We start from the raw sequence: 26,618 nt of genomic DNA, 5'->3' as shown, positions 1-26,618 counted from the left end.
TGATGTTTGTTGATGTGGTCTCATTCTCATTGGTGACAGGCAGTGATCCTGTAGTGAGACAAGTCCTCCTGGCCCATTCATGACTGACCTGGCCACTAGTCATGTGATCATTCAGTGTAAATAAAATGATTACTACTTTAACCTGCCAGAACTATAACACTTTATTTCCTCCTCTTCAGTGGTTTGCATTGCTCTTCAAGAAACACAATTCACTGATGACCACTCTCCAATGCTCCATGCTTACTGTGCCCACTGTCAGAACTGTGTTGGTCTCAAGAGGGTATCTGGAGGGGTTTGTACATCGATTTGTACAGATGTCATCAGTAAATGGCAGCAATAGCAGTGTGGGTGCCAATGACCTCAGTGATTAACATTTGCAATGTTTGCTTACCTCCAGGTGACTTATGTATGTTGAATTGACAACATCAATAAAACATGTCTGCCCCCCTTCCACCATTTTCTCCTAAAGGGGGTCTTATAAATGTGCATGAATTCACCTAATAGGGCTTCTCATTGATCAGCTTCTCACAGACCATGATAAGTGCTTCCCCAATGATGGTTCTCGTATCCACTTCAGTGCTACCTGTTGAGCCCTACAATTATTCTAACATCCTCCTTTGCAAACCCATCTTATCACTTTTAAGCTACTGTGTGCTAAGGCTCATTATGTAATTACACAGTAAGAAGGAATGCTGGAAGGGCCAAGCACCATGGTTTATGATCAGAAGCTGTTCTGGGTCTTGTATCAATTCAACAGTTTTTGCAGAACGCCAGATAACCTACTTTGGAACAACATCGGTGTCCTCTTCCTATCCTACTACCTTTCTACTGCAGAATGACAAGTTGAAGAGATCCTCTTATGTTTCACTGCCCACCAAACTGAATCCTATGAAGAACTCGACTGAATCAAAACTACTTCAGGTTCTTGCCTAATCACACAACACAGCCCCAGGTCCTTATTAAATTGTCAGACGGTCAGACACCTGAACGCTCCCCAAAGGCAACATCTCCTTAGGATCTTCAACTGTATTTGGCTGCAAGGTGCCTTTGCCTCAAAATGGCAACATAGCATAGTAGTCCTAATCCTTAATCCAGGCCACAGCCCTATATCTGTTGACACTTACCAGCTGGTTAGCGTGACCATTGTACTCTGTAACCTGCTTGAAAGGATGGTTGCCAACAGATTCTGCTAGTTTCTGAACTCTAGAGGTTTTTTCATGCCTCCATCAGTGTGGTTCCTGAGACGGATGATCCACAACCACCAGTCTGCTTAGGTTTGAAGCAGCAGTCTGACAGGCTCACTCTGAAGTCCAGTACCTTACTGCAGTCTCTTTTGATCTGCATGAGGTGTAAGGTACTGCTTTATCACATTATAGTTACCCTCCATGAGTCGGGCTTCTGAGCTGACTACTGATTTTTTTATTCATCAGTTTTTATCCCACCAGTTGTTCCAGGTTAGTCTGCACTTTGTCCGACCCACCCCATCATTTCTCGATGAGGATCTGCACTTCTGCTCATTATCCAGCTGCTGGGTGAGGTCACCCCCCCCCCCCCCCCGCGGTGTTTTTACCTCCATCCGTCGCGCAGTATCATTTTCTGCACCGATGATGGTAATGGACTTGTTTGATTGTTTGCATCTGATATTCAGCACGGTAACCAGTCCATTGTGGTGGTGCTGCCAAGTACCCTGTTGGCTGTAGCCCCCTCACCATTACACAGGGATCACTCTGCTGATGTCTGCACTGTTAACGCCCCACGTATGCCAAGGAGTATACGACAGTCTCCCTGGGGCATTGGGACTCCCGGCAATGGCCATCTACATCTACATTTATACTCCGCAAGCCACCCAATGGTGTGTGGTGGAGGACACTTTACGTGCCACTGTCATTACCTCCCTTTCCTGTTCCAGTCGCGTATGGTTCGTGGGAAGAAAGGCTGCTGGAAAGCCTCTGTGCATGCTTGAATCTCTCTCTGATTTTACATTCGTGATCTTCTCGTGAGGTATAAGTAGGGGGAAGCAATATATTAGATACCTCATCCAGAAACGCACCCTCTCGAAACCTGGCCAGCAAGCTACACGACGATGCAGAGTGCCTCTCTTGCAGAGTCTGCCACTTGAGTTTGGTAAACATCTCCGTAATGCTATCATGCTTACCAAATAACCCTGTGATGAAATGCACTGCTCTTCTTTGGATCTTCTCTATCTCCTCTGTCAAACCGACCTGGTACAGATCCCACACTGATGAGCAATACTCAAGTATAGGTTGAACAAGTGTTTTGTAAGCCACCTCCTTTGTTGATGGACTAAATTTTCTAAGGAATCTCCCAATGAATCTCAACCTGGCACCCACCTTACCAACAATTAATTTTATAAGATCATTTCATTTCAGATCGTTCCATATGCATACTCCCAGGTATTTTACAGAAGTAACTGCTGCCATTGTTTGTTCCGCTATCATATAATCATACAATAAAGGATCCTTCTTTCTATGTATTCGCAATACATTACATTTGTCTATGTTAAGGGTCATCCTGCCAGGTGGCCCTTGCTGAGGCTGGGTGACACCCGTGGGGAGGGCCCCTGCTCAGAGTGGGTGGCATGAGGGCGGATGACACGCCATGAAGCGTAGTATGTCATCTCCTGCTGGTGGTCAACCACCAACAGTCTCTAAGTGTTCAAGTGCTCAATTTAATGTGCAGAAACGTGATCCCAAATCGTTCCCCTCCCTGACCACACCATGGGAGGAACGCCAGGCTAAGGATGGCAGCGAATTTTATTCACTCCTGTACCTTTTATGTTCGAGAGCTGATGGGAATCCTTCATGTCAATGAAGCCACAGTTTTTTTGTTGAGTATTTAGAGGACAAGTTTTGGGAGGTGGAGGGATCATTCAAAATGTGATCTGAGTCAGTCTTGATCAAAACAGCATTCTCTGCCCAGTCACAGGCACTACTCTCCTTTGACAAGCTGGGGATGTTTCTGATACCATCACACCCACAAGAGTTTAAATATGGTCCAGGGTATCATATTTTACAGGGACTTTCTTTTGCAGTCTGATGAGCTGCATGCCAATTTAGAACGGTGAGTAGTTCATTTCATCTGGTGTGTCCACTGGGGTCGGAGGGATAATCACGTTGCCACCGGTGCCTTCATCTTCGCCTTCAAGGGTGACACACCACCCAAGGCGGTCAATGTGATGGTCTACCGCCGTGATGTAAAGCCATGTATCCCTCCCCTGATGTCGTGCTTTAAGTGCTGAAAGTTCAGGCATATGTCTTCCCGCTGTACTTCAAGCATCACCTGTTGGGATTGTGGACGTCCTTCACATCCCAATACTCAATGTGCCCCGCCTCCTATCTGTGTCAACAGCAGAAAGCACCATTTGCCTTGCTTAACATACTGCAGGATTCTATAAAAAGAAAGGAAAATTATGGAATTCAAGATCCTGGACTGACTGACCTACACTGAGGCTAAGAGGAAATTTGAAAGGCTCCATCCCGTGTGCATGACATAATCTTATACTGCCGCTATAACTACTGTTCCAGCCCCATCTGTTCCACTACTTACAGTTGGCTCCCAGTGCCATAAGACTCCACCTGCCCTCTTGATGGTGTGGGGCACTTCTACCCCTGTTGCTCCTGCACCACCTACTTTGGGAGCAACACCCCCCTCCCGCAACCATTGGGGACATCAGTCCCCACTTCTAAGCTGGAGAAGTGTAAGACAGCTGTGGCTCCTCTCACTAGGAAGGAGTGCCTTGGGTCACTCCCTTCCAAGGTTCATACCAGTGCAAACCAGACACCCACCAGTGGCTGATGCAACCACAGGTCATAGGGCTTCACGAACCGCCTCAGTCCCGGAGACAGAATCAAAGAAGCCTTCCCAGCCAGAGAAATCAAAAGAGCAGCTAGAGAAATCCAAAAAGACCCCCTCCCCCCTCCCAGAACAAGGAAATTGTGGCACCACCTACATCACCACAACCTACAACGTCTGCGTCTGCATCTGTGTCTGAGGATGAGGTGGAGATTCTGGCATCCGCTGAGGACCTAGACCTTGCCAAACCCTCAAACACAATGGATATAGACTGCTCAGGAACTGTCAGTGGCAGCAAGTGACCCTTGGGCGTGAACTGGCTCATAGTGTTTCATGCCTTCCCTCCCTCACGATAACATTGATCTCCAGTGTAATTGCTGCACTGTTTTCAGTCACCTGTCTGAGCTACGGCAGCTGTTAAACTTTACACCTGCTTCCTGCATTACCCTCCAGGAAACATGGTTCCCAGCAATGCAGACCCCTGTGCTCCACAGCTATAGGGGATATTACAAGAACCATAGTGAATATAATAGTGTGTCAGGCGGAGTTTGCATCTGTCCTGAACTCGGTATGTAGTGAACCTGTATCCCTTCAAACTCCTCTTGAACTGTTGCTGCCAGGATAAGGACAATGCAGGAAATAACTGCCTGCAACATTTATCTTCCTCCAGATGGTGTCTCACCCCTGGTCTTGGCTGCACCAATTCAACAACTCACTAAACCTTTCCTACTTTTGGGAGATTTTAACACCTATAACCCCTTTTGGGGTGGCACCGTGCATACTGGCCAAGGTAGAGATGTTGAAACTTTACTGTCTCAGCTCAACCCCTGCCTTGTAAATACTGGGCCCCAATACATTTCATTGTGGCTCATGGTAGTTTATCGGCCACTGATTTATCACTTTGCAGCTCAGGGCTTCTCCCACCTGTATACTGGAGAGCCCACAGTGTCTTGCGTGGTAGTAACCACTTCCCCATCTTCCTGTCACTCCCCCAGCAACATGCCCATGGACACCTGCCTAGATGGGCTTTAAACAAGATAGTGAGGAGCTTTCACCTCTGCTGTCACCACTGAATCTCGCCCACATGGTACCATCAATGTGGTGGTTGAGCAGGTCACTCAAAAGATTGTTTCTGGGGGTGGTAAATGCGATCCTGTGTTCATCGAGGTGCGAGGTGCCCCCCCCCCCCCCCCCCAAGCTAAAGATAATACCTTGGTGTTCGCTGGAAATTGCTCAGGCAATTAAAGACCGTAGATGGTCTCTACAGCTACATATGTGGCACCCTTCCCTGAAGCACCTAATAGATTTGAAACGGCTTGATGCCCATGTTTTCCAGCTTACAAAAAGATGGAAACAGGACTGTTGGGAGAGATATGTCTCAACCATTGGGTGCCATTAATCACCTCCACAAGTCTGGATGAAGATCAGACCTGTTTTTGGGTACCAGACCCCAACAGGTGTCCCTGGCATTAACATCAATTTGCATGTTACCTACCAATGCAAATGAGATTTCCAAGCACTATGCCAGAGCATCTATGTCACCAAATTAGCCCCCATTCTTTCGCACCCTCAAATGGTGGATGGAAGGGAAGGTCCTCTCATTCACTACACATCATTGAGCCTTATAACTCCCCATTTACAGAGTGGGAGCTCCTCAGCACCCTTGCACTTTGCCCCAACACAGCTCCTGGACCAGATCAGATCCACAGTCAGATGATTAAACGTCTGTTGTCTGACTACAAGCAACACCTCCTTGTCATCTTCAACTGGATCTGGCGCAACGGCATCTTTCCATCACAATGGTGGGAGAGCACCATCATTCCTGTGCTCAAACTTGGTAAAAACCAGCTTGATGTGGATAGCTATTGGCCCATCAGCCTTACCAATGTTCTTTGTAAGCTGCTAGAATGTATGGTGTGTCGGCGGTTGGGTTGGGTCCTGGAGTTACATGGCCTACTGGCTGCATGCCAGGGAGGTTTCCACCAGGGTCGCTCTACCACTGATAATCTTGTCCCTTAAGTCTGCCATCTGAACAGACTTTTCCGGATCCCAACACCTGGTTGCTGTCTCTTTTGATTTACGAAAAGCTTAGACACGACCTGGCAACATCATATACCTGCCATGTTTTATGAGTAGGTCTCCCGGGCCCCACTCCCAATTTTTATCCAAAATTTCCTGTCTCTCCATCCTTTCATTTTCAAAGTTGGTGCCTCTCATAGTGCCACCCCATCCAGGGGAAAGGGGTCTCACAGGGCTCTGTATTGACTGTATCTCTATTTTTAGTGGCCACAGCACCTTCTCCATATGCAGATGATTTAAGTGTTTTGTACTGCTCCTGCAGTACTGGTATTGCTGAGTGGTGCCTACTGGGAGCCATCCTCAAGGCACAGTCAATGGGCTCTAGCCCACAGCTTCCAGTTTTTAGCCTCAGTCGTGTCATGCACTTCTGTCAGCATTGTACCGTTCACCCGGAACCAGAACTTTATTTTAATGATGATCCACTAGCTGTAGTGGAGACATAACGATTCTTAGGACTGGTTTTCGATGCCTGTTTGACTTGGCTTCCACACCTTTGTCAGCTTAAGCGGAAGTGTTGGCAGCACCTCAATGCCTTCTGCTGCCTGAGCAACACCAACTGGGGTAGGGGACTGATGACCTAAGATGTTAAGTCCCATAGTGCTCAGAGCCATTTGAACCAACTGGGGTGCATATCACTCAATGCTGCTGCAGCTCTACAGAGCCCTTGTTCAATCCAGCCTTGACTATGGGAGTGTGATTTGTGATTCAGTGGCGCCCTCAGTGTTGCATTTACTCGACCCAGTGCACCACTGTGGAGTTAAACTAGTGACAAGAGCTTTTAGGTTGAGTCCAGTGACCAGTGTACTGATGGAGGCTGTAGTCTCTCCGTTGGAGATCAGACGTGCACAACTGCTGGTCAGTTACATTGCACACATTTGTAGCTCTCCTGAGCATCCTAATTACAGTCTCCTTTTCTCAACCATAGTGTTTCATCTCCCGCATCAGCAACCCAGGTCAGAGCTCATGACTGCAGTTCGCATCCAGTCCCTTCTGTCTGAACTGGAGTCCTTTCCTTTACAACCTCTCCTTTAGGTCCATACACATACACCTCCATGGTGTAAACAGAGGCTGGAGCTTTACCTGGACCTTTCACATGGCCCTCAGGACTCAGTTAACCCTGCAGCTCTTCGTTCTTATTTTATATCTGTCCTCAACATGTACCAGGGCCATGAAGTAGTGTACACTGACAGCTTGATGGCTGATGGTCATGTAGGCTTCATGTATGATCGTAGAGGAAATATTGAACAGCCCTACTTGCCAGATGGCTGCAGTGTTTCCACTGCAGAGCTGGTGGCCATGTCTCATGCCTAGAGTACATCTGCTCATGCCTGGGTGAGTCATTTCTTCTGTGCACTAAGCTGCCTACAAGATATTGCCAGTGCTACTTCACCATTCTTTGGTACTGACCATCCAGGAGTCCATCTATGCCCTGGAATGGTCCAATCATTCAGTGGTGTTTGTCTGGACCCCAGGACATGTCAGAATCCCAGGAAATGAACTAGCTGACAGGCTGGCCAACCAGATGACACAAAAACTGCTTCTGGGGATGAGCATCTCTGAAACTGACATATGTTCAATATTATGCCACAAGGTTTTTCAACCTCAGGAGATGGAATGGCATAACAGTACATACAACAAACTGCTTATCATTAAGCAGACTACGAATGTGTGGAAGTCTTCCATGTAGGCGTTTCACAGGGACTCTGTGGTTCTCCATATGCTCCACATTGACCATGCTTAGGTGGCCCATGGCTACCTCCTGCACTGTGAAGACTTATCTGTGTTGGTGCAGTGCCCAGTTGACAGTGGCCTATATTCTGATGCACTGTCCTACTTTAACTGCCCTGCGACAAAATCTTCGGTTACCCCACTTGTTGCTGCTAATTTTATCTGACACCTCATAGGCTGATTTAGTTTTAACTGCGAGAGTGGGTTTTATACTTCTATGTAAGTTCTAGCATGTGTCCTTCACCCTAGTACTTCTAGGAAGGAGGTTTTAATGTGTTGCTTGTGGCTAGCTTCTCCTTTCTATTCTCATGGTCAGCCAGTCATGGTAATCTGCTTTCTCATTTTAATCTCTTCTACCTGTTTCTTGTGTCTCTGTGGTTTCCTTGTCCTCTTTTGTCCCTTTAAGTGTTTGTTGCCCTTCCATTGTTCTTGTGATTTTTTCTTTTCTTTCAGTTTTGTGTTGTAAGTCTCATTTGTTTTATTCTCACCCTTGTGGTATTGTTTTATTCAGAACAAGGGACCGATGACCTAGCAGTTTGGTCCCTGCCCCCCTCCCCCCCTCTTTTAAACCAATCAGCCAACCTGCACTTTGTTCAGCTTCCCACAGGTCCAAGAAAAGGGTGTCCCACAGGGCTGTGTGTTGAGAATCACTCATCACAATCAGTGGGCTAGTGACTGCTGCTGGGCCACTGATGACATGTCTTGAATGTCGTCAATTTTTTCCATTTGGTACAGCTCACACTCTGTAGCCATTGCTCAAATGGTATCAGGCAGGCATCTGCACGGGCTCTTTCCCGTGATTTCCAATTCTCTCCTACAAATGCAAGGGTTATATATTTCAGCCATCACACCAAGGTATATCCTGACCCAGTCCGATTTCTTGGGGCTCCTTTCTGATAAAAAGCTGACAGGGTCTCCACATATTTATCACCTGAAGGCTAGCTGTGTGTGGAGGTTTAACACTCTAAGCTTCCTTGTGCATAATCTCGAGGTGCAGATAATGCCACTGTTACCTGTATTTACCGAGCTCTTCTTTTGTCCCAGCTGGCCTATAGTTGTCAGGTTTGACTTGGTAGCTCTTTCAGCTCTGAAACTGTTAGACTTGGTCCACAATTGTGGCACACATGTGGCCATTGGTACCTTCTGGACTGGTCTCGTAGATAGCCCTGTTGCAAATTGGGGATATTCCCTGTTAACATTGGACATTACCAATTCTTGGTCTCCTATGCAATTGCCATTCAACTACTCCTGATCAGCTCATGTATCCCTTTCCCTTTTCATATGAGGGGTGTCATTGTGATAACTGCACTTTGGTGGGATTACCAGTTATAATTTGCATTGCTTCCATCTGCTAAGATGTTTTCTCATGCACTCTGCTTTCTCATACACTCCCTCTTTTATGGTGTCCAGACTGTGGATTGAGACTGATATCTTCAAAGACCCTAAAGCCAAAGTGTCATTGCAGACTACTTTGGCATCTATTACAGCCAATTCTTAAAGAGTTCCAGGGTGCTATAGTATCTTTTACTGACAGCTCTACAACTATGGATCAGACAGGATACACTTCTAAATTTTCTGATAGTATGGGCTGCCATTCACTGCTGGGACCATGTACTATATTTACAGCAGAGGTGACAGCTGATAGCACAGCCCTGTGTTTTATTGAACTTCCTTCCGTTGATCACATTCTAAATCATACTGTCCCAATGAGCAGTCTCTGGGCTATTGAGTGTTGCTGTTCTTGCTGCACTGTGGTCTCTACTATTCATGACCACCTTGCTGACCTTCCTTTGTGCTGCCTATAGTTCTTTTCTCTGGGTCCCATGTAATGTGGGTGTCCTGGAGAACAAACCAGCCAAAGTTTGTCTAGTGGAGCAGTTACTTGCTCCCTGTCAGCTTTGCTGATCCTAGCTGTAAGTTTCCAGTTGCACATGAGATTTCTGCTCACTCAGAAATGGAATGTCATCTGGTGGGCTACTGCACTATTTAACATACTCTGCACAATCAGGGAGACTGTGTCATTACACTCTTCCTTCTGCTCGAAGGAATCCACAGTCTTACGTCATCTCTGCATCAGTCATACCAGGTTAATCCAGTTGTGTGTAATGAGCCACGTCCACATTGTGATTGTGCAGCCTTAAAGATATTGGCTCATACCTTGGTAAAATGCCCTCTCCTTTTGGTTCTCCATGCTAAGTATAGACTTCAGGACTCATTGTCTCTAATATTGATGAACAATTTGTGAAGGGTTGACCTACTTCATAATTTCCTGCACGAAAGGGGTACACGCGGGCGTGAGTTGAAAGCTAGTGTTAATACTGTTTCATGTTAAATGTTTCTCTGCTTCAAACATTAGTCCACAATAGATGAATGGTTGCCACTTCATTTTACATACAAGTTAAGATATTTTTGTGAAATTCTCTTCTGTAATCATAACAAGATGTGAAAGCTATGTACTACACATATATCAAGATTCTTTCTCTGTTGCACTATAATTGCATTTAAAGAATTCATGTTTTTTTATTATTTCCTTTGTCCTTTATTTCTCCTTTTCGTTTCCTAAGGTTTTTGTTAGAGATTTGTGAATACAAGTGACAATTTCTGTAGTCTAATAATCTAGGAGGACACTGAAAAATGAGCCAAACTTCACATTGCTTGTTCCAGGTTTTTGTTGAAGAGGATATTGGAAGTTCTAGTTGGTTTCCAAGTAATGATGTCATTGTGTCAGCAGTGGATCATACCATCTGTCAAAAATTCACTCATACCATTTTCAGTGAGTATATTAGAAATCCTGCTCCCCCCATGAACAAAAAATTAGAGAAATAGAGCAACAAAACTTTTTGTTGTGTGTTTGTGGTCTATTTAAGTCTCAATATCTTTACAGAATATGGATGTAGCAAAGGCAACTGAACGTCTCCTAAAACTTGCTGTAAGTAATTATGCTCATATTGATGCATTTATATACCTAAACTGAAATATTTAATCACTTACCTTTATTTTTTTCCCCCTCCATCTTTTCAGATACCAAACCATTTACTGTGGCTGATCGGCTTTTATTTATTATTTCATTCATTCTTAAATTTGGTGGGTGAACTCCTGCACTTCGCTGACAGAAATTTTTACTGTGATTGGTGGAATGCAAATAACATAGATATATTCTGGAGAACATGGAACATGCCTGTGCATCGCTGGGCTGTAAGGTAAGCTTTGTTATTACACAGTAATGTGAAAATGAGATGCTTTTCACAGCTCCACAGTGCTGGTATGATAAGCGAAGGTTGAGGTCCACGGACAAAAGACAAAAGCATCAAGGATTTTGTAAGATTTTCTGAACACAGTACAAAAGTAAAAGACTGCTGTTAACTTGTCCACTTAAAGCTTTACTTAAGATACTGTCTTATATAACAAAGTAAAGATTAAAGCACTGTAAAATGATTTATTTTGTGTGTTTATTATTATTATTGTTGTTGTTGTTGTTAATTTTGTTTTACAGGCACTTGTATTTACCACTGGTTGAGATGGGTTATGGAAGGACAGTAGCAAGTGTGATGGTATTCTTTGTAAGTGCTTTCTTCCATGAGTACTTAGTGAGTGTACCATTACGAACATTCAAGACTTGGGCTTTCATGGGAATGATGGGGCAGGTAAGAAACTTGTCATATTATACCACAGTAGGTGAAAAAGACTTCAGGTGAGAAGTTACCAAAAAAAGATAATTCAAAGGAATCATAACTGGTGAATTTTCAAGATTGAGCATTCTGTTTTATTGTCAGATAAAAATTCAATAAGGTGCCAATTAAGAGAGCAGGAACATCAACAGAAGCACGTTTATGTAATGTATACAAAGTATACACTATGTGTGTGTGTGTGTGTGTGTGTGTGTGTGTGTGTGTGTGTGTGTGCGCGCCTCGGTAGTGAGTGTTTTTGTTTGTGCATACATATAATGTTATAGTGAACTAAAATATTGTGAAAGTGTGTCTCAACCTTCCAGAAAACAGACATGTCAAATCATAAACTACTGCAAAAAGTGGGACACAAACTGATGACCTGTACAGCATGTGGCAGTACTGCTGCAGAAAGTATTCTTTGGCTCCTCCCTATGTCACCGTCACTCTAGTTCTACCTTGCATCTTAAAATTTTAGCAGTTGGCTTACTTTATTCCTTCATTTGTTGTCTTCTGTTGATGTACTGGCTGAAAAATAGGTGTTGGCTGTGCAGTACTGTCTACTGTAAATGATGTAGCCGACAATGCACAATTATGTTTCAGTCTTTCACTTTCACTTTTCACAACCTCCCAGTAATACACAGTTATATATGGCTGTGTACTATTTTTCTAACTACCCATAAGCCTCATTAATAGTAAAAACATAACCACGTAATTCACAGTTCTTTCGGAATAATCAGATACGTATGGAACAGACATTGTCATTGCTTTAACACACAGTCTATTTGTGTAACACTTACTTCACTGTTTAGTTGATGCATTGTTGTCATTCTAACCAACACAGGTTCCTCGTCTGAAACATGGCCGTCGACTGACGGTCTCGTGACCAAAAATCGGGCCCTTACATATCACCACAATAATAGGTTCTGGAACTACACATTGTTCAAAATTTAATTTTCAGAAATTATAATTAAAACTGAACTCCTTAAATTAACTGAATACATTGAAATCTTTGTTCTTTTTAACAGTTTCTTTTTAACAGTTTCTTCTACAACAAGAGTTACGCCGAATTACTTGTTTAAATCACAAAATTAACATACATAGTTACACAAACAATACTTTTGACAAAACTGTTAATTACTTTGGAATTAAGGACTGGCTTTGCTAACATTTTTTCGAATAGAGCCAAATAGATCCTTCAAGAAAACTATTAATTTTTTCCAAATGTTTGCAATTAGTACAGACTTCATATTTGTTTATACATCAACAATATAATTTGTTACAAAAAATTACTGATTTTTGCCCTATAATGAAAGATGTTGTTGTTGTTGTGGTCTTCAGTCCTGAGACTGGTTTGATGCAGCTCTCCATGCTACTCTATCCTGTGCAAGCTTCTTCATCTCCCAGTACCTACTGCAACCTACATCCTTCTGAATCTGCTTAGTGTATTCATCTCTTGGTCTCCCTCTATGATTTTTACCCTCCACACTGCCCTCCAATACTAAATTGGTGATCCCTTGATGCCTCAGAACATGTCCTACCAACCGATCCCTTCTTCTGGTCAAGTTGTGCCACAAACTTCTCTTCTCCCCAATCCTATTCAATACTTCCTCATTAGTTATGTGATCTACCCATCTAATCTTCAGCATTCTTCTATAGCACCACATTTCAAAAGCTTCTATTCTCTTCTTGTCCAAACTATTTACCGTCCATGTTTCACTTCCATACATGGCTACACTCCATACAAATACTTTCAGAAATAACTTCCTGACACTTAAATCTATACTCGATGTTAACAAATTTCTCTTCTTCAGAAACGCTTTCCTTGCCATTGCCAGTCTACATTTTATATCCTCTCTACTTCGTCCATCATCAGTTATTTTGCTCCCCAAATAGCAAAACTCCTTTACTACTTTAAGTGTCTCATTTCCTAATCTAATACCCTCAGCATCACCCAACTTAATTCGACTACATTCCATTATCCTCGTTTTGCTTTTGTTGATGTTCATCTTATAGCCTCCCTTCAAGACACCATCCATTCCGTTCAACTGCTCTTCCAAGTTCTTTGCTGTCTCTGACAGAATTACAATGTCATCGGCGAACCTCAAAGTTTTTATTTCTTCTCCATGGATTTTAATACCTACTCCAAATTTTTCTTTTGTTTCCTTTACTGCTTGCTCAATATAGAGATTGAATAACATCGGGGAGAGGCTACAACCCTGTCTTACTCCCTTCCCAACGACTGCTTCCCTTTCATGTCCCTCAACTCTTATAACTGCCATCTGGTTTCTGTACAAGTTGTAAATAGCCTTTTGCTCCCTGTATTTTACCCCTGCCACCTTTAGAATTTGAAAGAGAGTATTCCAGTCAACATTGTCAAAAGCTTTCTCTAAGTCTACAAATGCTAGAAACGTATGTTTGCCTTTCCTTAATCTTTCTTCTAAGATAAGTCGTAAGGTCAGTATTGCCTCACGTGTTCCAGTATTTCTACGGAATCCAAACTGATCTTCCCCGAGGTTGGCTTCTACTAGTTTCTCCATTCGTCTGTAAAGAATTCATGTTAGTATTTTGCAGCTGTGACTTATTAAACTGACAGTTTGGTAATTTTCACATCTGTCAACACCTGCTTTCTTTGGTAATGGAATTATTATGTTCTTCTTGAAGTCTGAGGGTATTTCGCCTGTTTCATACATCTTGCTCACCAGATGGTAGAGTTTTGTCAGGACTGGCTCTCCCAAGGCTGTCAGTAGTTCCAATGGAATGTTGTCTACTCCGGGGGCCTTGTTTCGACTCATGTCTTTCAGAGCTCTCTCAAACTCTTCACGCGGTATCGTATCTCCCATTTCATCTTCATCTACATCCTCTTCCATTTCCATAATATTGTCCTCAAATACAGCACCTTCTCTTATCTCCAAAGGTCTCTTTAATTTTCCTGTAGGCAGTATCTACCTTACCCCTAGTGAGATAAGCCTCTACATCCTTACATTTGTCCTCTAGCCATCCCTGCTTAGCCATTTTGCACTTCCTGTCGATCTCATTTTTGAGACGTTTGTATTCCTTTTTGCCTGCTTCATTTACTGCATTTTTATATTTTCTCCTTTCATCAATTAAATTCAATATTTCTTCTGTTACCCAAGGATTTCTACTAACCCTCTTCTTTTTACCTACTTGATCGTCTGCTGCCTTCACTACTTCAAGATACTAACTAGTAATAGTCAAAATAAATAAGAAAATCAATTACATACATAAAACTAAGCACAAAATCAGATCTGGTGTTAAGTTATTTAAAACTGAGGGCCAACCTTTCTCTTTTATGGAAATGCAGATTATATTCATGTATGTTAATGACAATTATTCAAAAGTGAAAAAAACGAGTTTGAGGCAGATAGCAAAAGGAGGGGGGGAAGTAAAAATACTCCTACTTGCTTCGTCACATCACCCCCTCATTGGATTGACCAGATAGATATTGCAAATAGCTAACTGGACAAGTCAATGACCACAAGTGACCCCAGAAATTGGGTTTAAAATCCACACACACACACACACACACACACACACACACACACACACACACACACACACAAAAATATTACATAAGAGATCTTAAAAAAACTACAATACATAGTTTTCTTTTTCAAATTCTAACTTATGTGAACTGGCCATGTGAAAATCCCAAAATAATTACATACAGTGTGTTGTACATTTACGTAAAATATCCACAAGTTATGCTTTCAACAAAATTTTGCCTCTTCATCATAAGTGATGTCCTTTTTGGGTAAGTGAAGAATACATTTAAAGATACATGTCATTTGATAAGTCCTATCTTGCTTAAAATAACAAATCCTCATGAGCTGCAATAGTCAGAAAATTTCACTTGCTCAATGTTTAGTGTTTTTCGCAAGCACATTCACTCTTTTAATGAGCTTTTACACATTTTCTCACAAAGTTGTCCACACCATCAACAGGTCAAAGTGGCAGTTAGTAAGTAAATGCATTGCTACCAGTTCCCTTGAAGGTTGTTCTCCTCTGCCACAGTACATGAAAAAATCAAAGTACCCTACTTTAGTTTACTTACTTTTACTTCTAAGTAAGTCTAAAAAAAATGTTTCACTAATGGCAGATGATAATCATTACATCATAAACAGGTACATTACATAGTTATCATAACATTACAATAATTAGCACTAAAATTGACTATAGTACAAAAGGAAATGACTAGTAAAAATTTAAAATCGAGTGCACATTACACTACAAAACATTACTCTGTCATAACTGTCTGAAACTAGTTAAACTTGAAAGAATTTGGTTTCTTTCCCATTTGCAAAATAGCAAAAATTCAAGATGTGCAGTAGCATAGATTTACTAATCATTACATTATGAAAAAAAAAATCGCCATCATATAACTTAATTGCTACTGAAATCAAAATTAAAGGTATGGAAGTTATACCAAATCATTGTCCCATTTCTCTACTCCATGCTGAGTACTACTCTTCAATCAGAAGACTAAGTCCTCACAAAATCATAAACTGTTACCAAATAACTGACCTGTCAGAATATTCACATCAGTTTAGCACCACAGTTATCAGTTAATCAACAAAATTACTTTTCTTCATCCCAGCATTACCACTTTCAGCTTGTAATTCCTCAGAACACAAATATATTTAAGTATTTCAGATAACCTATAGATCCAATGATGCAGCATTGTGACTTGGAGATCACTACAATATTTCTATTTCTGTTACCTTCTCATTCCCAGCTGCAGTGTCGTGAATTGCACAATATACACAGTACCCCATGTAGCCTAGTTCAAAAATAGATCATCAAGATAGTTACATCACATCCATTTGTATAGAGTTACCTTTTTTATTACTCAAGCATGCCTCTCAGCTCCATTATTTTACTTAAATTTCTTAACTCGTTAACTAGTGGAGTGCACTCTCAAAAAATATTCCTACTGTAGACAGGCTCCCTAACCATTAAGAAGCGAACTTCATTCATTAGTTTATTATTTCATTATTGCTTCATTATTCAATAACTAAACACCTGCTCTGCTTATCTAATGCAAAATTGACTGTACTGAAATACACTCCACAGTAACGGGTCCTTATGCTAAGGCAAACCTAACTCTCATTTCCCATCAGACAAAATTATCCCTCAGAAAAACTATTATTTCACTGTATCCCATCAAATTGCTTGATATTCTAGCCAGAAGGGTGTACATACAAATCTTGCTTATTCTTTCCACACACATTACTCCAGGCAGCTAGGTTTAAAGTTGTAATGTTTAAAGTTGTAATTCCTTACTATTAGAAAAGGCTGTACCATGACACGCTTCTATGGGTAGATAGTTATCTCAATATATTGACTGCACTGACCACAATTAATACTAAGCTCTAGTATTAGAGATAGTTTATACTGCACATTGTCTCTGCTGCTGCACAAAATTAAACTAATTTCACCAAATTATACTAATTTCACGCATGAGCTGATTACTTCAATGGTAATTATCATCCACATATGCTGACACCTTTCATTTTCAGTTTACCTTTTCTCATTGTTTGACAGAAATTCTTCAACCATGGTATCACTGTATTTTTTTCCATCCTCTTAAGATTCCATTTCTTATATCTAACACAACATAATATACATAAATAATACTGGAGAAACATTTTCTAAAATATTCCTACAATAAAGCATCCTACTGTACAAAATTACATGGAAGTCAGACAGAATAATTCTGATTCACTTATAAATTACTGATAAGATAGAAGAGTTTTACTACCTCAGGAAACATAAAAAAGACGGATAGCTGGAGTAAGCATTATTGCCGCATGATGAATCCAACACAGAATGTTGAACCCCTTATGTGCTGGTAGGTTTTACTTCTAGTTCAGTGCACATTACAGTAAATTCCTCCTCTCATTTTATTGGATAAACACTGCTACCCACACCATCATTCAACCTCTCACTAGAAATAGTAATTATGCTCATCTTACTACTCTCATTTACATTGCCCTTACCTTTGATTACAGCACATTTATATACAAGTGGCTCTTCATCACTAACTGTTCTACTGCGAGCCGAAACTGGAGCGTTATCTAGTGTAAATAATTTGGTTCAGAATTAAAATCATCTCCTCCATTTCTTTTACTTAAATTTCTCCTAACATTTTTGTGCCCATACTGGCTATCCTCCACCCAACCATTCCTTGAATTCCTGCTGTAATTAGTCCTGTTCATCATATTGACCTGAAATTCTCTCCCCGGCTGATCATTGTCATCAAAATTTCTCCTACGATCGTCCACTGAGGGTTTCACCCTCTCCACTTTATCAACATAATCCAAGAAATCACTAATATAACCCCTAGGGGCAGGTACAAGCAATTCTCTAACTTTCTGAGGCAACTTAGTTCTTAAACCCATAATTATTGATTCAGTACCTACCTCTTTGCCCAAATATTTCAGTTTGTTTAACCAAAGCTGACAGGAACCTTTCACAGTACCCTTCCTAGAGTCAAATCTCTCTCCTCTGCAAAATTCACTCTTTGGACCAATATTCATTTTAAAATTCTTTCTCAAAGCCCTGCCACAAATTACAACTATCAGCTACCTGAACTGCCCATCCATAAGAATCCTCTTTCAAAAAACCTCTCGCAAATGACATTTACTTTTTGTTATTCTATGTTTTAGGCAAATCATTAAATTTCTTACAACTAACAAATAAAGGACTGTTTGGGACCCCCTACGGGTCTGGGGGTTAGAATAGGCCCAAGGTATTCCTGCCTGTCGTAAGAGGTGACTAAAAGGAGAGTCTCACATTCCGGCCTTTGTGATGGTCCCCTGTAGAGTTGGACCTCCATTTTTCAAAATTTTCCCGAAGAGCGAGCCAATCGGGTAAGGACACCTTACATGGTGCATCGTGTCCATCATGCGCCAAGTCTTATTGCAGCCTTCGTCGACGTGGATCTGCACTTCCGCTCATTCTCCAACTGTCGGGCAATATCGCCCTCCTGGGTGCATATTTTTTCATCAACTGTGCAGAATCATTTTCTACACTGAAGATGATAATGGACTTGTTTGCTTGGTTGCACCTGATATCCTGCACAGTGGGGCCACCATGTACCCTTTTGGTTGTAGCCCCCTGAACACACAGGGATTGCTCTGCTGATGCCTGCGACATTAACTCCCCATGTATGCCAAGGGGCAGATGCCCATCCCCCTGGGGCATCTGGACTCCTGGCAATGGCCATCCTGCAGCTGGGTGGCGCCTGTGGGGAAGGCCCCTGGTTGGAGTGGATGGCATCAGGGTGGATGACAAGCGATGAAGCGTAGTACATCATCTCTTGCTGATAGTCAAACACCATTAGTCTCTAAGCATTCACAGGCTCAGTTCAATGCACAGAAGTACAACCCCAAATTGTTCCCCTCCCTGGCCACACCATAGGAGGAATGTCAGACTAAGGATGGTGGTGGCTCTTATTCACCCTGGTACCTTGTATGTTAGACAGCTGATGGGGAGTCTTTTATGCCAATGAAGGTTCAGTTCTTTGTTGAGCATTTAGAGGACAAGTTTGGGGAAGTGGAAGGCTTGTCCAAAATGAGATCGGGGTCAGTCTTGATCAAAACAGCATCCTCTGCCCAGTGACAGGCATTACTCACTTGTGACAAGCTGGGGGATGTTTCTGTAACCATCACACCCCAAAGAGCTTAAATAAGGTCCAGGGTATCATATTTCACAGGGACTTTCTTTTGCAGTCCAATGATCAGCTGCATGCTTGTTTAGAATGGTTAGGTGTAAATTTTGGTCAGTGTGTCCATTGGGGTCTGAGGGATAATGAGGTTGCCACCACTGCCTTCATCTTTGCATTTGAGGGTAATACATTACCCTAGAAGGTCAAGGTGATTGTCTACGAACATGATGTAAAACTCTTTATCCCTTCCCAAATGCAGTGCTTTAAATGTTGGAAATTTGGTCATATGTCTTCCAGCTGTACTTCCAGCATCACATGTTGAGATTGCGGATACCCATCACACCCCAATTTTCCATGTGCCATGCCTCCCATCTGTGTCAACTGTGGAGGGCACCATTCGCCTTGCTTGCCAGACTGCAGGATTCTCCAGAAAGAAAGGAAGGAAGATCATAGAGTAAAAGACCCTGGACCGATTGACCTACACTGAGGCCAATAGGATATTCGAACGCCTACATCCTGTATGCATGGCAACATCTTATGCCACTGCTACAACAGTTCTAGCCCCATCAGCTCCACCAACCCCAGTTATCTCTGACTCAGAAGACTACACCTGCCCCCTTGATGGTGGGGCACTTCCCTCCCTGTTGCTCCTGCACCACCTACTTGAGGAGCAACATGCCACAACCATCTGGGATCTTCGTCCCCACTTCTAAGCTGGAGAAGCATAAAACTCCTTTGGCTGCTTTTGGTTGGAAGGGGTCCCTTGGGTCACTCCCTTCCCACGTTTCTGCTAATAGGAAAGATGACACCCACCAGTGGCTGAAGAACCCAAAAGCAGCTGGTCGCAGGGCTTCACACTCATCCTCATTCCTGGAAACTGTATCAGTGAAGTCCTCCCAGCCAGGGAAACCCAAGGAACAGTGAGAGAAACCTAAAAAGATGGTCCCCAAGACCAAGGGAATTGCGGTGGTACCCACACCACCACTACCTACTAGCTCTCTGTCTGTGGATGGGGTGGAGATTTTGGCATTTGCTGAGGACCTAGATCTCACCAGACCCTCAGACAAAGTGGATATAGACTGCTCAGGCAAAAAGTCGGTGGCAGTAGGTGATCCTGAGGCATAAACTGCCTCATTGAGTGTTCCATGCATTCCCAGTCTCACAACATCATCCTGCAATGGAATTTCAGCTGTTTTTTCCACTGCCTGGCTGGGCTATGGCAACTGCTAAGCTTTACACCTGCTTTCTGCATGCCTGGTTCCCAGCAATGTGGACCCCTGCCCTCTGCAGCTATAAGGGACACTACAGGAAACGTAACTACTGTAATTGAGTGTCAAGTGAAGTTTGTGTTTATGTCCAAAACTCAGTCTGTAGTGAACCTGTGCCCCTTCAAACACCTCTTGAAGCTGTGGCTGTCAGAATAAGGATGACACAGGAAATAACTGTCTGCAATGTATATCTTCCTCCAGATGATGTATAGTCCCTGAGACGAGTGATTGGTACTGACAGTTCCGGCGGGCAGATGGCGCTGTTGCCGAACGTGGCTCACAGCACGCGGCGCCCTGTCTGCTACACACATTCTCTAGCAGCAGAAATAAAAGCCAGACAAAATACAAGTCGTATTGGTACGCGTGAATTTATTTAAAGTTGATGCTTGAAATATATTAACTCGAGAACTGATAAGAGCTATTTAGTACAAGTATCTAAGATGCTGAAACATAATAAAGTTATTTGTTAAACTTCACAACTGAAATGAAAACTATTTTCGCAAGTTGTTGAACATTAGCAGTTTTGGTTTCCATTGTTAAGTATTAGCATTATTAATTTGTTCTACTACAAGCTACAGAATAATTTGTCAGTGTATTAAGAGTTATAATCTGAAGAAAGTACTCACAATATGATGATCTGGTTGTAGATCCATAGCAAACTCCCTCCTTACATTCCTGAATACGTTGTAGTTACTGTAATGGAAAAACACCACTTACATCACTGTCAGAATCTGATTTGACATTGTCTTCCTCAGCACTACTCGAACTATCACTGCTCTCTCCCAGATGTATAATTAAATTTTAGATGCATTCTTCCACAACCCCTTCGGTTTTGGCCGCCTCTCTGATGGCACTTGCAGTGCTGTTTACAATTTTAGCCCACGTCTCGCTTGTCACTTTATTGATAGCTGCTGGAAGGAGAGTTTCCACTTCAGAGATCGTGAATATTTTATTGTTTGCAGCAATGTAATTTTTTATCTGCGCCCACACTCCTTCAATCGCATTGAAGTGACAGTGGTATGGAGGAAGCCGAACGATTTCATGTCCGTGCCTTTTAGCAATCTTGTCAATCACATATGTTGGAAATTGGGGTTTCTTTTGTGCCACAATTTCGAGCAGTTCCGCCTTCCTTAAATCTTCTCTGAAATCTACTTTTCGCCGTTTCAACCACTGAATGATATTGTCTTTTTTTGTTGCCAAGGTTGGTGCCTTATCGTGAACAACGGAATGATAAGGCGCATTGTCCATAACAATCACTGATGGACTTGTCAGATTCGTCATAAGCGATGTCTCGAACCATTCTTGAAATACTACACTGTTCATTTCTTCATGGTAATCTCCCCTCTTTTTTGACCGAAACATTTTCAAGCAGTTTGGCACAAAACCTTTCGATGTTCCTGCATGTAAGACAATAATACGCCCTCCTTTGCCAACAGGCACTGCCATTGTCCCCTCGGGCGTTCCATCATTCCAGCCTCTACGTAAAGAATGGCTGGCATTGACCCAAGTTCCATCTAACCACACTATACTTTCGAATTCCACACCCATGATCCTGCGCAGAAATCTGCACCGCCATGCAACTACACCTGTCCTTTCCATTAATATTTTGCGTCTGTTAAACAGTGAATAGCTGAAGCTTATGTCTTTCAACACTGTACGCAATGAAAATTTGCTCCCTTTAAAAAGATCGTCTTTCTGAAGCGACACCAGTAATTTAGATAGAGTGGGATGTTCCTTTCTCTTATAATAGTTGTAAATATGATGACGAATAGCGTCTTTCTGAAAATCGTCCAAAGCTGTTGCCTGCTTATTTCTCGGTCGCTTCTTTCCTGGTGTGTGCAGCTTTGTTGTGCCACTCTCGTCACAATCTACACTATACTGTTCTTTCCCTATCTTTACAACAGTGTTCTTACTTATTTTCAATGCTGCTGCAGTTCTCTTCACAACCTGAACAACGGGAATTAAGGGCCCACCTTTGTCCTTTTCTTTCTCAAAGTAATCCCTTACAGAGCACACGAATTCATGGGCCTGGGTGTGTAGCACACTTTTCTTCATCCGTTTCACTTCTTGTGTTGGGCTGGTACTATCCGCTGCACTAGACATTGTTTACAACGAAACATAAACAAAGAAACACTAAAAACAACAAAAACGAAATAAACTACGAATTCAACTTCAAACGACGAACGACCGCACTGTCTGCATGCGAGACACTGGTAAGTTTCATAAGCGCGCGCGACCTGGTTTCAGAGCGGCAACGTGGCCCTTGCTACCCGCTCAAAGTCAGGCCATCATTGGCTGCCTGCCTGTGGTCGCTAGGCAACGGAAAGACACTACCGAGCTGTCAAAACCAAAGACTCGTCTCCCAGACTATAGTATCTGAGTGTATTAACAGCACTGATCGATAAACTCCCTAAACCTTCCCTACTTTTGGGAGATTTTAACGCCCATAACTCCTTATCGGGTGGCACCATGCTTACTGGGCGAGGCAGAGATGTCGAAACTTTAATGCCTCAGTTCGAACTCTGCCCTGCCTCTTAAATACTGGGGTCGCCACACATTTCAGTGTGGCTTGAGGTAGTTACTTGGCTATTGATTTATCAATTTGCAGCCCAGGACTTCTCCCATCTATCCACTGGGGAGCTCATGACAACCTGTGTGGTAGTGACCAATTCTCCATTTTCCTGTCACTGTCCCAGCATCAAGCCCATGGATGCCTGCCCAGATGGGCTTTAAACAAGGCAGACTGGGAAACTTTCACCTCTGCAGTCACCAGTGAATCTCCCCCATATGGGAACCTTGATGTGATGGTTGTGCAGGTGACTAAAACAATCGCTTCTGTGGCAGAAAACATGAGCCCTCGCTCTTTAGAGTGCCCAAGGTGTAAGGCAGTCGCTTGGTGGTCGCCGGAAGTCGCTGAAGCAATTAAGGAGCGTTCGCGAACTCCACAGCGGCATAAGCAGCATCCTTCGCTGGAGCACCTCATACCCTTTAAATGGCTCCGTGCCTGTGTTCGCTACCTTATCAAACAGGAGTAGTATTGGGAGAGATACATCTCCACCATTGGGTGCCACACGTCACCTTCCTAAGTCTGGGCAAAGATCAAACCTCTTTTCAAGTACCAGGCCCCAACAGCTGTCCCTGGTGTTACCATAAATGGCGAGTTATGTACTGACACAAACGTGACTGCTGAGCTCTTTGCTAAGCACTATGCTCGAGCCTCTGTGTTGGAGAATTACCCCCCAGCCTTTTGAACTCTAAAACAGCAGCTGGAAAAGGAAGTTCTCTCATTTTCTACATGCCACAGTGAATCCTATACACCCCATTTACGGAATGTGAACCCCTCAGTGCCCTTTCACATTGCCCCAACACAGCTCCTGGACCAGATCAGATCCATAGATGATGAAACATCTCTCATCTGAATACAAGTGACATCTCCTTGTCATCTTCAACCGGCTCTGTTGCAATGGCTTATTTTCATCGCAATGGCAGAAGAGCACCATCCTTCCAATGCTCAAACCCGGTAAAAACTTACTTGATGAGGATAGCTATTGGCTCATCAGCCTCACCAATCTTCTTTGTACACTGCTGGAATGTATGGTGTCAGCGGTTGGGTTGGGTCCTGAAGTCACGTTGCCTACAGACTCCATGTCAGGGCAGCTTCCAACAGGGTCACTCTATCACTGATAATCTTGTTCCTAGTCTGCCATCCAAACAGCCTTTTAGATCCCAACACATGGTTGCTGTCTTTTTTTATTTACGAAAAGCATATGATATGACATGACCTGGTGACAACATATCCTTGCCACATTGTATGAGTGGCGTCTCAGATATCTGCTCCTGACTTTCATCCTGTTGCTTCCTACAATCAATGTCAAAGTTGGTGCCTCCCATAGCCCCCCCCCCTCCCCCTCACCATTTCCAGGAGAATGGAGTCCCACAGGGCTCTGTATTGAGTGTCTCTCTCTTTTTAGTGGCCATTAATGGTCTAGCAGCAGCTGCAGGGCCATCCGTCTCACCTTCTCTGTATGCAGATGACTTCTGCATGTCATACGGCTCCATCAGTACTAGTGTTGCCGAGCGGTGCCTACTGGGAGCCATCCATAAGGCGCATTCATGGGCTCCAACCCACAGTTTCCAGTTTTTGGCTGCAAAATCGTGTGTTACGCACTTTTGTTGGGAATGTACCGTTCATCCGGAACCAGAACTTTACCCTAATGACAATCCACTCACCGTAGTGGAGACATATCGATTCTTAGGACTGGTTTTCGATACCCGATTGACTTGATTTCCTTGCCTTCATCAGCGTAAGTGGAAGTGCTGGCAGCATGTCAATACCCTCGGCTGCCTGAGCAACACCAACTGGGGTGCAGATCCCTGTACGCTGCTATAGTTCTACAGAGACCTTGTTCAATCCTACCTTGACTATGGGAGCCTGGTTTATGGTTTGGTGGCGCCCTCAGCATTGTGTTTACTCAACCCAGTGCACCACTGTGGTGTTCTCCTAGCGACAGGAGCTTTTAGGATGAGTCTGGTGATCAGCGTCCTTGTGGAAGCCGGAGTGCCTCCACTGCAGGTTGGGCATGCACAACTACTGACCAGTTACATAGCACATGTTCGTAGTTCTCCTGCACATCTGAATCACTGTCTCCTTTTCCCACCCATGGCAGTCCGTCTCCCACATCGGCGACCCAGGTCAGGGATTCCAATTGCAGTTCATGTCCGCTCCCTTCTTTATGTACTGGAGTCTCTGCCTTTACCACCTATACTAGAGGTCCATTCATGTACACCTCCATGGTGCACACCTAGGCTGCAGCTTATCCTGGACCTTTCACATGGTCCTAAAGACTCAGTTAACTCCATGGCTCTCTGCTGGCACTGCCTCTCGATACTTGACAAGTACCGAGGCCAGAAAGTGGTTTACACAGACAGCTCGATGGCTGATGCTCATGTCTGCTTCATGTATGTCCATGGATTACATATTGAACAGCATTCCTAGTGTGATGGCTGCAGTGTTTTTATTGCTGAGCTGGTGGCTACATCTCGTGCTCTTGAGTACATCCATTCATGCCCTGTGGAGGCATTTCTTCTATGTACTGACTCATTGAGCCGCCTACAAGCTCTCAACCAGTGCTACCCTCGTCGTCCTTTGATAGAGACCATCCAGGAGTCCATCTATGCCCTGGAACTGTTTAGTCGTTCAGTGGTGTTGGTCTGGACCCCAGGTCACATTGGAATCCCAGGCAATGAACTTTCCAACAGGCTGGCCAAACAGCCTATGCGGAAACTGCTTATGGAGATCAGCTTCTCTGCAACTGACCTGCATTCAGTATTATGCCACAAAGTTTGTCTGCTCTGGGAGACAAAATGGCATAACCTCAGCACGCACAACAAACTGCTTGTCATTAAGGAGAGTATGAATGTGTGGCAGTCCTCCATGTAGGCATGTCACAGGGAGTCCGTGATTCTCTGCTGGCTCTGCATTGGCCACACTTGGGTGACACACACCTACATCCTTTGCCATGATGACCCACCTCAGCGTCAGTGTGGCACCCAGCTTACAGTGGCCCATATCTTGGTGAGCTGTCCTTCTTTGGCTACCTTGCGACGGACTCCTCAGTTACCGGACTGGTTGCCATTAATTTTATCTGACAATGCCTCATCGGCTAGTTTAGTTTTATGTTTTATATGTGACAGTGGGTTTTATCATTCTATATATGTTTCACAGCATGTCCTTTGTCTTTGTGTTCTCCACTCTAATACTTTTACGGTGGATATTTTAATGTGTAGCAGAGTGACTGGCTTTTCCTTTTTATTCTCTTGGTTGACCAGCCATGGTCATCTGCTCTCTTGTTTTTACCTCTTCTACCGTTTCTTGCTTCTCTGTATGGTTTTATTTTCCTGTTTTTTTGTCCATAATAGTGTTGGTTGTCCTTTTGTCATTCTTCTGGTTCTTCCTTTCTCTTGTTATTGTGCTGTATGTCTCCTTTCTTTTCTTCTTCCCGTTGTGTAATTTTTTTACTGGGAACAAAGGACCGATGACCTCGCAGTTTAGTTCCTCCTCGCCTCCCCTCCCCTCTTCCTCTCCTCCTCCCCTCCCCTCAATTACATACATAAAACTAAGCATAAAATTAGATCTGGTGTTATGTTCTTTAAAACTGAGGGCCTACCTTTCTCTTTTATGGAAATGCAGATTATATTCATGTATGTTAATGGTAATCATTTAAAAGTGAAAAAACGAATTTAAGAAGGCAGGTGGCAAAACAAGATGGGAAGTAAAACTATCCCTAGTTGTTTCATTACAAAATGAGTGAGGTATCTTCGGACGGACTGAACTCTCTTAAGTTTTTGTTTGATTTTGATAATTTGAAGCTATAT

General features: G+C 43.2%; 1 protein-coding gene across 1 annotated transcript in view; it reads left to right on the top strand.

Annotated features, from left to right (window-relative positions):
• The window catches only part of LOC124798201 (diacylglycerol O-acyltransferase 1), a 144,746-nt gene that overhangs the window by 117,192 nt on the left and 936 nt on the right, over positions 1-26,618 (top strand). The window contains exons 8-11 of the mRNA XM_047261502.1: positions 10,285-10,393; positions 10,505-10,549; positions 10,642-10,820; positions 11,114-11,264. Of these exons, the coding sequence (XP_047117458.1) occupies positions 10,285-10,393; positions 10,505-10,549; positions 10,642-10,820; positions 11,114-11,264 (484 nt within the window). The remainder of the gene's footprint in view (positions 1-10,284; positions 10,394-10,504; positions 10,550-10,641; positions 10,821-11,113; positions 11,265-26,618) is intronic.

This window comes from Schistocerca piceifrons, chromosome 5, assembly GCF_021461385.2.
Source record: "Schistocerca piceifrons isolate TAMUIC-IGC-003096 chromosome 5, iqSchPice1.1, whole genome shotgun sequence".
NCBI classification, from domain to species: domain Eukaryota; kingdom Metazoa; phylum Arthropoda; class Insecta; order Orthoptera; family Acrididae; genus Schistocerca; species Schistocerca piceifrons.
The sequence above is the reverse complement of the archived record's forward strand: the minus strand, read 5'-3'. Positions and strand labels throughout refer to the sequence as shown.